The sequence below is a fragment of the Girardinichthys multiradiatus genome, chromosome 3 (genome assembly GCF_021462225.1).
Source record: "Girardinichthys multiradiatus isolate DD_20200921_A chromosome 3, DD_fGirMul_XY1, whole genome shotgun sequence".
NCBI lineage: Eukaryota > Metazoa > Chordata > Actinopteri > Cyprinodontiformes > Goodeidae > Girardinichthys > Girardinichthys multiradiatus.
Window position 1 is genome coordinate 19,186,526 of NC_061796.1, and position 12,737 is coordinate 19,199,262.

The window sequence follows — 12,737 nt, forward strand, 5'->3', positions numbered from 1 at the left end:
CCACAGAACAACTTCAAACTTAGCCTTCTATATGCGCAAGTACCCACTCAGAGGCGCTCACGCAAATGAACAGAGAGGGGAAATAATTTCGTCAAGGCAGAGGCTGCGATTACAAAGCTGCTGCTGGGAATAGCGACGAGAAAGGTTAACAAACAGTCCAAACAAGCAGGAGTTGAACGGAACTGAAGGAAAAAATAGCAACCAGATCATTTATAATTATGCAGCGCAACAAACCCTGCATGTTTAGAGCGCCACAGCTTTTGTTTGCTTTTCCTCTTGTTCTGCTAGGGGCAGTAGCAGCCAGCCAGTAGCACACACAATTTCTTCATTTAAATAGGGTGGTCTGCACCTATTAGGCATCTATTATCCATTGCACACGCTATCTTTGAAAATCGCACGAAACACGCCCACCTATTGCATGTATAGTTTTTTTTTTTTGCGCAAGCAATTTAGCGCCACCTATTTGGGATCTTATTATACTATGATCTTTTTATGGCCCTGATCTTCAATGATCCCAAATAGGGATCTTTGAAGATCAAACAACACTGATCAAACAACATTTTTACAGTGGGGGTGGGGAGCTGCTGACCTCGACTGGGGACATTATCGAGCGGTGGAAGGAGTACTTCAAGGATTTCTTCAATCCTGCCGTCACACATTCCCTGGTGGAAGCAGAGGCTGGGGATTTGGGGTTAGACTCTTTCATCACCCAGGCTGAAGTCACCACGCTGGCAGGGCTTCGGGGGTGGATAAGATCCGCCCTGAGTACCTCAAGTTTCTGGATGTTGTGGGGCTGTCATGGTTGACGCGCCTCTTCAACATCGCATGGTGGTCGGGGACAGTGCCTCTGGACTGGAAGACTGGGGTGGTGGTCCCCCTCCATAAGAAGGGTGACCGGAGGGTGTTCCAACTATAGGGGGATCACACTCCTCAGCCTCCCTGGTAAGGCCTATGCCAGGGTATTGGAGAGGAGAGTCCGGCCGATAGTTGAACCTCGGCTTCAGGACGGGCAGTGAGGTTTTCGTTCTGGCCGTGGAACAATGGACCAGCTCTGTATCCTCTGCAGGGTACTTGAGGGTTCATGGGAGTTTGCCCACGTGTGTTTTGTGGACCTGTAGAAGGCATTCGACTGTGTCCCTCGTGGTGCCCTGTGGGGGATGCTCCAGGAGTACGGAGTCGGGGGCCCTTTATTAGGGGCCATCCGGTCTCTGTACAAGCAGAGCAGGAGTTTGGTCCGCATTGCCGGTCCCGCTGGCCCCCTTTAGCCAAGACCTACAGCATGCACTGGGGGGGTCTCAGCTGATTGTGAAGCGGCTGGGATGAAGATCAGCTCCTCCAAGTCTGAGGCCATGGTTCTCGACCAGAAAAGGGTGGCTTGTCCTCTTCTGGTTGGATAGGAGTTCCTGCCTCAAGTGGAGGAGTTCAAGTATCTTGGGGTCTCGTTCACGAGTGAGGGGAGAATGGAGCAGGAGATCGACAGATGGATCAGTGCGGCTGCCACAGTAATGGGGACGCTGTGTCGGTCCATTGTGGTGAAGAGAGAGCTGCGCCGAAAAGCGAAGCTTACAATTTACCAGTCGGTCTACATTCCTACCCTCACCTATGGCCTTGAACTTTGGGCATGACCGAAAGAACGAGTGGCTGAAATGATCGTCCTCCGCAGCTCGGTCATCCAGGAGGAGCTCCGAGTAGAGCCGCTGCTCCTCCACATCGAGAGGAGCCAGTTGAGGTGTCTCTGTCATCTATACCGGATGCCTCCTGGATGCCTTCCTCAGGAGGTGTTCCAGGCACATCCCACAGGGAGGAGGCCCATGGGACGCTGGAGGGACTATGTCTCTCGCTGGCCTGGGAATGCCTTGGGCTCCCCCCGTGGGAGCTGGAGGAGGTGTCTGGGGAGAGGGACGTCTGGGTGTCTCTGCTGAGTCTGCTGCCCCCCGCGACCCTGTCCCGGATGAAGCGGAAGACGATGAGTATGAGAACTTCTCTTTAAATCACACCAGAATTTATTAAAGCAATATCCCACATTTACAGCTAAAATACTTGAGTCAATAATCTCTGACTATGACTAAACTTGTAACTTTCAAATAAATGACTAAACAAAAAAAGCAGTTGGCAAAAACAGAATAATTCTCAATGCAGCAATATCACATTCATGTGTGTGTATATATGTACATGTATATATGGATGTGTGTGTGTGTGAGAGCAAGGGTATGCTATCTGAAAGACAAGATGGGGAACATGCCAGATGTAACAAACAATGTGGCGGATGAAAGGTTCAGCAGCCACTGCACACATACACTATATTGCCAAAAACATGCAGTTCCTCAGGAACAGAGACCAGGTAGACTGGTGGAGCTGAATGTATCAGGACAACAGTCCCTCTGTGGTTCCAAGGCAGCTTGTCTCCTGGGTCAGCAACAAAACACTATGTCACCAGGAGAAGGGGACAGAGTTTCTCCTTTGAAGATCTGGGTTCAGGTCTTCGTTCTGTGGCCGTTTTTAAGATTGCCAGACATACAAACAGCTGATCTTTGCTCAGATTCAAAGTTCTTCCAAAGACATCCAAAGACAGGGAGATCTTTCACACAGCCAGCAAGTTCCGGGCAGTGACCCAGCTAGGTTTCAGCAATGTGGCGCTGTGCTTCGTTACATGATGAAGGATCACCAGAAAAAGTGGTGGGCCATCTCTGTGCTGTGCTTCTATAGCTTTTATCATGCCATGAGGGATCCCTCCTTCATAGGAGCTCCTTTTGACCAATGGGCTTATGTAACACCTGGGTGTGAAATACTATGAATTCTGGGATCTTGAGTAGTTTTACCAGTTCCTTTGTTCTCAGGCCATGTAGTTAAGCATGTGAGGTTACACATAGTCCATTGTTTGTTTACATGATTGGGTCCCAACACCTCACATAAGTACCCTTCGTCTTGTTTTTACTTTTCTTTTCCTTCTTAACCTTTTCATTCCTGCTAATTTTGTTTTCTTTTGTTTGTTTCTACTTTAGTTTGGTTTGTGTAAGAGAGTAGATACAAATCAACCTTTTGAGCAGCTGTAGACACTGGCCACACAGACAGTCACAGTTTAAGTGAGTTCAGTTAATCTATAGAGTTAACATATTGGTCAAATTAAGGTCAGCTCATACCAATAGCAATAATGAACCGAGTCAGTGCTGGAACTGTAAAAGGCAACGTTTGTGGTCCTGCATTGAGCTTTCCTCTTCTCAACTGGTTGCTCAGCCTGTAAGTTCTTTGGTATGTTCTTAGTCTATCTAGAAAAACCTGAATCATGATAAACTGCTGGCTGTTGACAAGAAAAGCCCCAGAACATCTGAAGATGTCAAAAGACGAAAACTAAAACATTTGCCTACAAGTTTACTTCATGTCAACCTGTATAATTTAATGGCACTGAAGTAAGTAGAGTCTGTACAATTAAAACTGAAGAAACATGAGTTTAAGTGTTGTGTCATCACAATTCTACTTACAAATAAGGACATTAACTGGTATAAAAGCATCTGTTGAATAGACTCTCAGAATTTAAATATGTGATAAAACTAAATTTGAATCTGTACTACTTCACTTTTTAAAGACTGCAAAAGCTGCTGCATGTGTAAAATGTTTCATCATTCATTTCTTCAACATGAGCTGTAGATTTATATGAACTGTGTTGCTCTAGGGTTAAATAATTTTTTAAGCAAAAGTAAAAAGTAATTTTCATCCTTCAGCAGTGATTTGATAGTTGATACATTTGTGTTGCAAAATTGGATGTGGAGTGCCTTGCAAAAGTGTTTTTATCCTGTGAACTTTTCAGATTTTATCACATTACAAACATCAATATATTTTGTTGAAATTTTATGCGATAAAATACTTAGCAATAGCTTGGAAGTGAGAGGAAAAGAATACGTGATTTTCAAAATCTTTTTCCTGTGAAAATTCTGAAACAGTGTGTATATATGTATGTATATTCTGGCCCCCTTGCTCTGATACCCCTAAGTAAAATGTTAAGGAATTTGTAAATAATGTTCACATGTTTATATTTTAAACTCAGTATAAATGCATCTGTTACTTGAAGGCTTCAGAGATTTACTAGAACAAACAAGAAACACAAAAAGCAAGACAGAGTGTGACACAACTGCAAACCTACCAAAACATGGCTGTTCACCTAAACTGACAGACCACTCAAAGAGAGCATTAATAAGAGAAGCAGCCAAGAGGTTCATGGTAACTCTGGAGGTGTTGCATAGGTTATGTGGGAGAATCTGTAGACACAATTTCTAGTCGTGCACTCCAACAATTTGGCTTTTATGGAAAAGGGTCAAAAAAAGACAATATTGAAAGAAATACTTTAAAAAGTATTGTTTGCAGTTTTCCACAAGCCATGTTGGGTACACTGCAAATTTGGAAGAATGAAACTACTGACATACTTGGTCCACTTGCAAAGCTTTATGTGTGGGGAAATATTAATACGGCACTGGAATCTGAAAACACCATAGTCATGTGAAACACAGTAGTGGCAGCATCATGCTGTAGGAACATTTTTCTTTAGTACAGACAGAGTTGAAGGGAAGATTAATTCAGCTAAATATACTGGTAGAAAACCTATTAAAAATGCAGAATACTTTGGAGTGGGTCAGAGATTCACCTTCCACCAAGACAATGACCATAAACATATAGCCAGAACTGAAATGCTTTAGGTCAACAAATTTTCATATGTAAAAAAGGGCCCTGTCAAAACCCAGACTTAAATGCAAATGACAATTTTTGGCAAGACTTGTAATAGCTGAGGATGGTGGCTGTACAATTTATTGTCTCATGTGTGGCTGAATATATACGCACACCACAGCTTCTAATGTTTAATTGTAACAAAAAAATAAACCGAGTATCATTTTCCTTCCGCTTCACAACAATGGGCTAGTTAACGTTGATCTGTCACGGAGAACCAAGAAAAGGGTGTGAATACTTTTGCAAAGCACTGGAAGGACACATCACTCACACCATCATAGTCTATCATACACTAAAAAAGCAAATATCTGTCTGTTCATTTCAAGTTGTAAATGTCCCTTCTCTTGCTTACAGGTTATGTGGGTATGCAACTTGTGCCGAAAACAACAAGAAATCCTCACTAAATCAGGAGCGTGGTTCTACGACTCAGAGCCCGGTCAGGTGCGTGGTGTGTTTGAGGGTGGGCCACAGGGAAAAAAGGCCAAACTACACGACCCATCCCTGTATGCCCACCAGGGAGCCTCAGGGGACTTTACACCAGCGTCAGACAGAAGCAGACTTCACGGTGGGCTCCTGCCTAGACAAGCATCCCTAGACAATGGAACAGGGCTGAGGTACTCAGGGCCCAGTGATGCAACTATAGACAGGTCAGTTCTTTGTTTTAATAAAACATCCAATCTATCCTATGTTATATATTTTATGCTCTAATGAAATTAAAGGGGTCTTTATTTTGTCTCAATTTATATTGATAATAATATCCAATAAAGCAGTTTCAAAGATCAGAATCTAAGTGACATTGCAAGATTTTACTTTGACAAGTTTTTTAGCATGAGCACTGATCTATATGGTTGTGTATGAGCTATGTAGGATGTGATTTGAACCTCACAAGCCATGCAATAGCCCACATAAAACTGCTGGTACATTGAGTCCCTGATGCCTATAAAGGAGACAGAAGCACATACGCTGTATCTAGCTCTAAGTCAGCATTTCTACAACAGTCATCCACCCACTCACCCTCACTTCAGCGGTGCATATCAAGACAAATAATTGCCTGTCTGATTCAGCTGGGATGGAACTTTGGAGCATTAAGGGTGATAACAATCAATTGTGTTTTCTTTGCATTTGAAATGGACTGATCATATTTACTTGAGGTTATTATTGTTAACAGGTTTGGTTGTCTGCCAGTTTAGTAATGTCAGTACTTTGAAATGAAAGCACGGTTACAATATGTTTGTACTAAAAAAGCAATACTTAGCTAGGTACATTGCAGAACACTGCGTTCTTTTTATCCCATTCACTGAATGCCCCACCTATGAGGAAAACATTCAAATGCTGACAGCACAAACATACTGCACTTGAGATTCTGCTTGCCTCTCTTGATTGTAATGTGCTGTAAGGTAGTTAAATTTATGTGCACTGGGGGGCTTCTACTTTTTTTTCCAAGAGGGAGGAAAAGCCGGTTTATACTTTGAATCTGTATAACTTTAAAAATGTGTATGAGCAATCTCTAATTTTTTCATCTCATATTTTCAAAAATATGTTTTGCCTTGGTGATCTAATCTTCTGTGCAGTTTTGCTTTTTTTCTGAATTTGCTCCAGACATGAACACAATGAAAAGAAGCATCAATTTAAATCAAAGTTACTGCACTAAAGCTCTGAGAGAGTGGCAGGAATGACTCAGACCTCTAACATAACTTGGTCTAAACCCTTGCCACTGTATAATAATTAATAGTAGAGTTTCAGAAGTGAAACTGTTTCCAGTGAGGAAATCTGGCACTGACGTTGCTTACATTTGCAGTAGCAGGGAACAGGAAGCTGGATGTCTGAGAATGTACAGGATAAAGCCGGTGATGGATAGCAGAGACTCCATAAATAGAGCTCCCTCTGCATAGGCACCAAAGCCCACTTTCATTAATCTTAAACAATAAATAAATTAATTCAGGGGTCTCTTCTGTTAAAAAAGGGAGGAGACATTCTGACAGACTATTTATATGAAGAACTAACCTGGAAAGGCCCTTAATTTGTCCTGTTCTTAGTGGTGTCATTTAAAATGAGCACTCAGATTTAGCACAGCAATGTGTCGAAGACTCTTAAAACAGCAACTATTGCAAACAAATTCATTTTCAGGCAGCCAAAGGCAACATACAGTGTTAACAGATGGAAAATATCATAAAACCTAGCTTAACCTATACTTTAACATTAAGCCAAGCTAATTTAATAAGACATATCTATGCACATTTCACCTTAGTCTTTGTCTTTCTTCTTAATGAACCAAAATTAAATCAGTTTACTTAAATGTTCATGTTTTGCATTGACCTGTGACATAGTGCGTAAAATCATTAAACAGACAGATAATAAAAAACACAAAACAGATAAAACAACATCTAAAAAACTAAGTGAAATAATGGCCAGTGCAAAATCAGTTCAGCTTGTTAACAACTTGAAAAAGAAAACTGTTTAGCAGTCTGGTGGTTCTGACTTGACACCCCAGTAACCATTTGCCTGATGGCAACAGTTGAAAAAAAAACAAACATGGAGGGGTGTAAAGAGTCTCTGCCATATTGCAGCTGGAGTAACACACTGAAATGCAGAATATCAACACATTCTCAACTATAGCTTGGGTAAAAAAGTAGCTCATAGTAAAATCTACAGTAACACTAGGCCTATACAACTTTGGTTCATGACAGTGATAGTCAAATAGTGGCCCATGGGCCAGATGTGGTTCATAAGCTATTTCCATCTGACCTCCACTGTAAAAGCATTAAAAACTATTAAACCTTTCATCAGTTCCACTTATATCAAGGGTCATTTGTAGCCCAGTTTAAATTTCAGTAGTTCAGCCAGTCAGAATGGTTGTTCAAAGCAAATGATCAAGTCTGCCTCAGAAATATGAATGCGTTTTATCTTGGTTATATTTGACAATAAGGTTTTCTGTGAAGTAGCTTTACACACTGCTTATAAATGTTAACTGCTGAAAGTATTTCTCCATGTTTGTGGATTAGATAGGTAAAGTATACCTTTTAGTAAAACCAAAGCAACCCCTCTCTTTTAACCACACTGTGTTTTTGGTCCTTTCCTTCAGCCATTAATTTTGTCTAAACAAAATTATTTTCATTTTAGTTTAAGATAATTGAATTGTTTTAGTAATTTGTTTGGTATCTGTCACCATTTTTAAGATTTTCTTTTGTCTATTTCCTAGTTATGTGTCATGAATCATACAAAGCCACACATTTTCATAAAAAAGCTGAAACTTATTTAATACCTCTACAGCAAAATGATAATCTGTTCATAATTAGCCAGATTAGCCTGGAACACATTGGCCCCTACACTGTGTTTAGAAAGGTTCTGGTCCTTGAGCAAATATTGTTTTTGACCTTTGATTTTGTTGACCCTACAATAATCATGGCCAAATGATAATGAATTTCACATTAATTTGAGGTTAAAATTATACCAGTCTTGTTGCTGGCTGCAAAAGGCATGCAGTTTGTATTGCAACCTTCTTAGGGACAAGGTGGTCCAAATATTACATGTTAAATGTATAAATTTGGGTTTACAAGCATAACTTTGTCATATTGTGATTCAGTGAAAATCCATAATAGATTCAACCAAATTCTTAATATAAAATAATTACTAAAATTGCTGTCACTCTTCTCTGGGATTCAAATGATGGATTTAATTCCAAGCATCCTATTGATATATATGCCCATAATAAATGTTTAGTTCTCTGACTGGCACTGGCGCACAGGGTATTCGAATTGAATTAGATTCAGTAAGTATATTTTTTATTTTCTAGTCTAAATTGTCCTTTCATCCCCTCCTGGCTATACATGTATTAAATTATACTTAAGAGGCACGCTATTGTGCAGAGCTATTGCTATAAGCAGCTTCATGTCTCTTGGAAGTCTCCTTCCATGTTCTCTAAAGCTTGTTTCTCCTCACTTTCTGCTCAGAAAGATGCCCTTTAACCCCTTTTAATCTCATGACATGTATTATGTCCGTGTTAAACTTTGAAACTAACGGATTCATCTATTTACTAAGTTCTTAAAAAGAGAAATAATACCAGGAGAACCCTACTGTTGTGTATAAGCTACTGTTTCCTCACAGATAGTCCAACTTCATAACTGATGCAGAGCTGATGGTATGGAGCCATATTTGGTAGTCTATATATAAAAACTCTGACGACAGTATTGCCCTGCTGCGTTAGTATTGCATTGAGCTATCCTCTGCTGCGCGTCCCAATCCGTGCATGATACAGCTGCATAGCCTGTCAGTTCTGGTTCGGGTATTCATATAACCGCTTGTGTTTGTGCAAGTGTATAGCCCACTCTTCACAAGCTACGGGAAATATGAGTTGAATACAAGACAGCAGCTGATCCGCCGGTAAGGGACGCTGCCGCTGCCCTGTAGGCTACTCCTCCGCCTCATTTCCACTCTGGCCGCTCCTTTACCCCCCTCTGCACACCGAGATGTGATTTCCACCGCTGCGAAAGAAAAGAGGGCTTTTACCGGCATTGGAACTACCTTCTTTTTGGCCGCTTTAAGTCTGAAGCATTATGACCGAAGGATGCCAGCTCGAATGCGTCTTATCTAAGGACACTTTCTACGAGGAGCGGCAGGAGAAATATGGAACTTAATCGGTGTTTTTTCTGCGTTTCATGCGCCCTGGGAGATAATAACTAAACACTGAAGAAAGGTGCATGAGTTTAAAGGGGCGGGGGGCGTTCGGAGAGAGCGCAGGCTTTGGGATGAAGTGGTGCTGAGAGGAAAAGGGTGATCACCTTCTGAGGATAAAAGAAAACGGTGGGGGAAAATGCAGTTTGAGACATTGCGTCAGTTCTGTAGCTCGGTTTTATCACATTTCAACGGGGCTTTCTCTGCACCTCAGAACATCTTGCAAACGGAGCTTTTCGAGCAGGCGCTGGGCAGCATTGGGTGAGTGATTCCTTTGTAAAGAAATGCCCAGATTTATGAGGAAGGGCTTCCCCGTTGGTATGGCAGACGAGCAGCTATTTGGAGGTGGGGGTTGTTGCGTTTATCGATCGCATACAGCCTGCGTAACAGCAACCTACAGTGTAGTTCTGTTGCTGCTGCAGATATTTCCCGGCTGGATGACGGGAGCGATCAGCCACTTTCCGCGGTGTGCTGTGTGCACGTATCTTGATTGACTGTTGGAGGGGAAGTGAAGGGGACATAGTTAAAATGATTCGTTTAGGTAGAGTGTGAAAATATCCAGTTATAAATCTGCTCTTTCAGAGCGTGGATGCCCCAACGCATCGCTGCAGCAGCTCCTTGAGCCCTCGTTGCTGCTCCTGCTGCTGGACCTCACAGGAGAACATGAGGGGATGACGGGGTTATTTGTACATATTAAGAGTCGGGATATTAAAACAAGTGAATGCACAACTCCCAGTACACCCTCCCACAAACCTTAACTATTCCCACTATGCTACTAAACTTTCTAATACAGGTCCTTCTCAAAATATTAGCATATTGTGATAAAGTTCATTATTTTCCATAATGTAATGATGAAAATTTAACATTCATATATTTTAGATTCTTTGCACACTAACTGAAATATTTCAGGTCTTTTATTGTCTTAATACAGATGATTTTGGCATACAGCTCATGAAAACCCAAAATTCCTATCTCACAAAATTAGCATATCATTAAAAGGGTCTCTAAACGAGCTATGAACCTAATCATCTGAATCAACGAGTTAACTCTAAACACCTGCAAAAGATTCCTGAGGCCTTTAAAACTCCCAGCCTGGTTCATCACTCAAAACCCCAATCATGGGTAAGACTGCCGACCTGACTGCTGTCCAGAAGGCCACTATTGACACCCTCAAGCAAGAGGGTAAGACACAGAAAGACATTTCTGAACAAATAGGCTGTTCCCAGAGTGCTGTATCAAGACACCTCAGTGGGAAGTCTGTGGGAAGGAAAAAGTGTGGCAGAAAACGCTGCACAACGAGAAGAGGTGACCGGACCCTGAGGAAGATTGTGGAGAAGGGCCGATTCCAGACCTTGGGGGACCTGCGGAAGCAGTGGACTGAGTCTGGAGTAGAAACATCCAGAGCCACCGTGCAGGAAATGGGCTACAGGTGCCGCATTCCCCAGGTCAAGTCACCTTTGAACCAGAAACAGCGGCAGAAGCGCCTGACCTGGGCTACAGAGAAGCAGCACTGGACTGTTGCTCAGTGGTCCAAAGTACTTTTTTCGGATGAAAGCAAATTCTGCATGTCATTCGGAAATCAAGGTGCCAGAGTCTGGAGGAAGACTGGGGAGAAGGAAATGCCAAAATGCCAGAAGTCCAGTGTCAAGTACCCACAGTCAGTGATGGTCTGGGGTGCCGTGTCAGCTGCTGGTGTTGGTCCACTGTGTTTTATCAAGGGCAGGGTCAATGCAGCTAGCTATCAGGAGATTTTGGAGCACTTCATGCTTCCATCTGCTGAAAAGCTTTATGGAGATGAAGATTTCATTTTTCAGCACGACCTGGCACCTGCTCACAGTGCCAAAACCACTGGTAAATGGTTTACTGACCATGGTATCACTGTGCTCAATTGGCCTGCCAACTCTCCTGACCTGAACCCCATAGAGAATCTGTGGGATATTATGAAGAGAACGTTGAGAGACTCAAGACCCAACACTCTGGATGAGCTAAAGGCCGCTATCGAAGCATCCTGGGCCTCCATAAGACCTCAGCAGTGCCACAGGCTGATTGCCTCCATGCCACGCCGCATTGAAGCAGTCATTTCTGCAAAAGGATTCCCGACCAAGTATTGAGTGCATAACTGTACATGATTATTTGAAGGTTGACGTTTTTTGTATTAAAAACACTTTTCTTTTATTGGTCGGATGAAATATGCTAATTTTGTGAGATAGGAATTTTGGGTTTTCATGAGCTGTATGCCAAAATTATCCATATTAAGACAATAAAAGACCTGAAATATTTCAGTTAGTGTGCAATGAATCTAAAATATATGAATGTTAAATTTTCATCATGACATTATGGAAAACAATGAACTTTATCACAATATGCTAATATTTTGAGAAGGACCTGTACAATTTACAAGCACAGATGCATGCCGCTTTCTCATTCAACTTGTTTGAGGCCCTTATCAGAATTTTTCCCCTGCTCCAGTTAAATGCAGCATTCCCTACAGAAACTCTGACCTTCTGTTAATACCATCCTTGACCCATTTTCTCCACCTTTACATTCAGCCACGTTGATAAAGTGCTCACAAGCAACCATGAAAATAACTACACCCATCTATAGATTGGCTTTAAATGATGACTCTGGTAACATAGCTTTCAATCTAGGAAGGTTTTTGTACAACTGGTGCAGGGCAAGCAGGGGGCCCTGTCCAGCTCAGTATACAAAGCATTACTAAAACCTATATGACATTTCTTAAATTGTCTTAAATGTTGAATTTCATTGCAAAGTAGCTTCATATATGCTAAATGTAACATATATTACAAAACATTTTAGAACTGGGCTACTTGTATAGTGTCAATAGAGAGTTAGAGTTTGAATCTCGCCTGAGCATAATATGGCCCGTTAAATAAATGCTCCGTTCACCTACAGAGGGGTCTTTGGTCATCTGCCAAGTCCTAACTGTTAGACATTAAACTTGTAAACATGCATTTTGTTGTCATATGGCTAAAAGAACAGTTTCTTTTCTCTCATGGTATTGATTCCATATCACCGCACCATTCACTGTCGTCTGTCTCTTGGGACTGCAAGTCTTTCCCTCTTGTCCCCCACCCTACTGTCAGAAATAATTTACAGCACTGCTGGGCTCTCTGCCACCTCACATTACATGGCCAGAACACTCAGCCACTGGAAGGGCAGAACAGGGGGCTCTGTGCCTGGAAACTGGGATCCAGCAATCTTCACATTTGACTGATTAGATTGAACTTATTTTCCATCACTAGCTTTCTTTATTATCTCTGCAAAGTCCTTAAGTTTGAACAATTTCAGAATGAACATCCAAGGCAGACCTAAGACTATTATTACTTAGG

The 12,737-nt window shown here is 41.9% G+C and overlaps 1 protein-coding gene across 8 annotated transcripts in view; it reads left to right on the forward strand.

The window, feature by feature from the left end:
• The window catches only part of rims2a (regulating synaptic membrane exocytosis 2a), a 201,449-nt gene that overhangs the window by 64,000 nt on the left and 124,712 nt on the right, over nucleotides 1–12,737 (forward strand). For 7 of the 8 annotated variants that reach the window (XM_047360424.1, XM_047360415.1, XM_047360417.1 and 4 more), the window contains one exon: nucleotides 5,071–5,363. In XM_047360424.1, the coding sequence (XP_047216380.1) occupies nucleotides 5,071–5,363 (293 nt within the window). Of the gene's footprint in view, nucleotides 1–5,070; nucleotides 5,364–9,213; nucleotides 9,649–12,737 lie in introns of those variants that run through there. The other variant, XM_047360422.1, reaches the window with a different exon arrangement.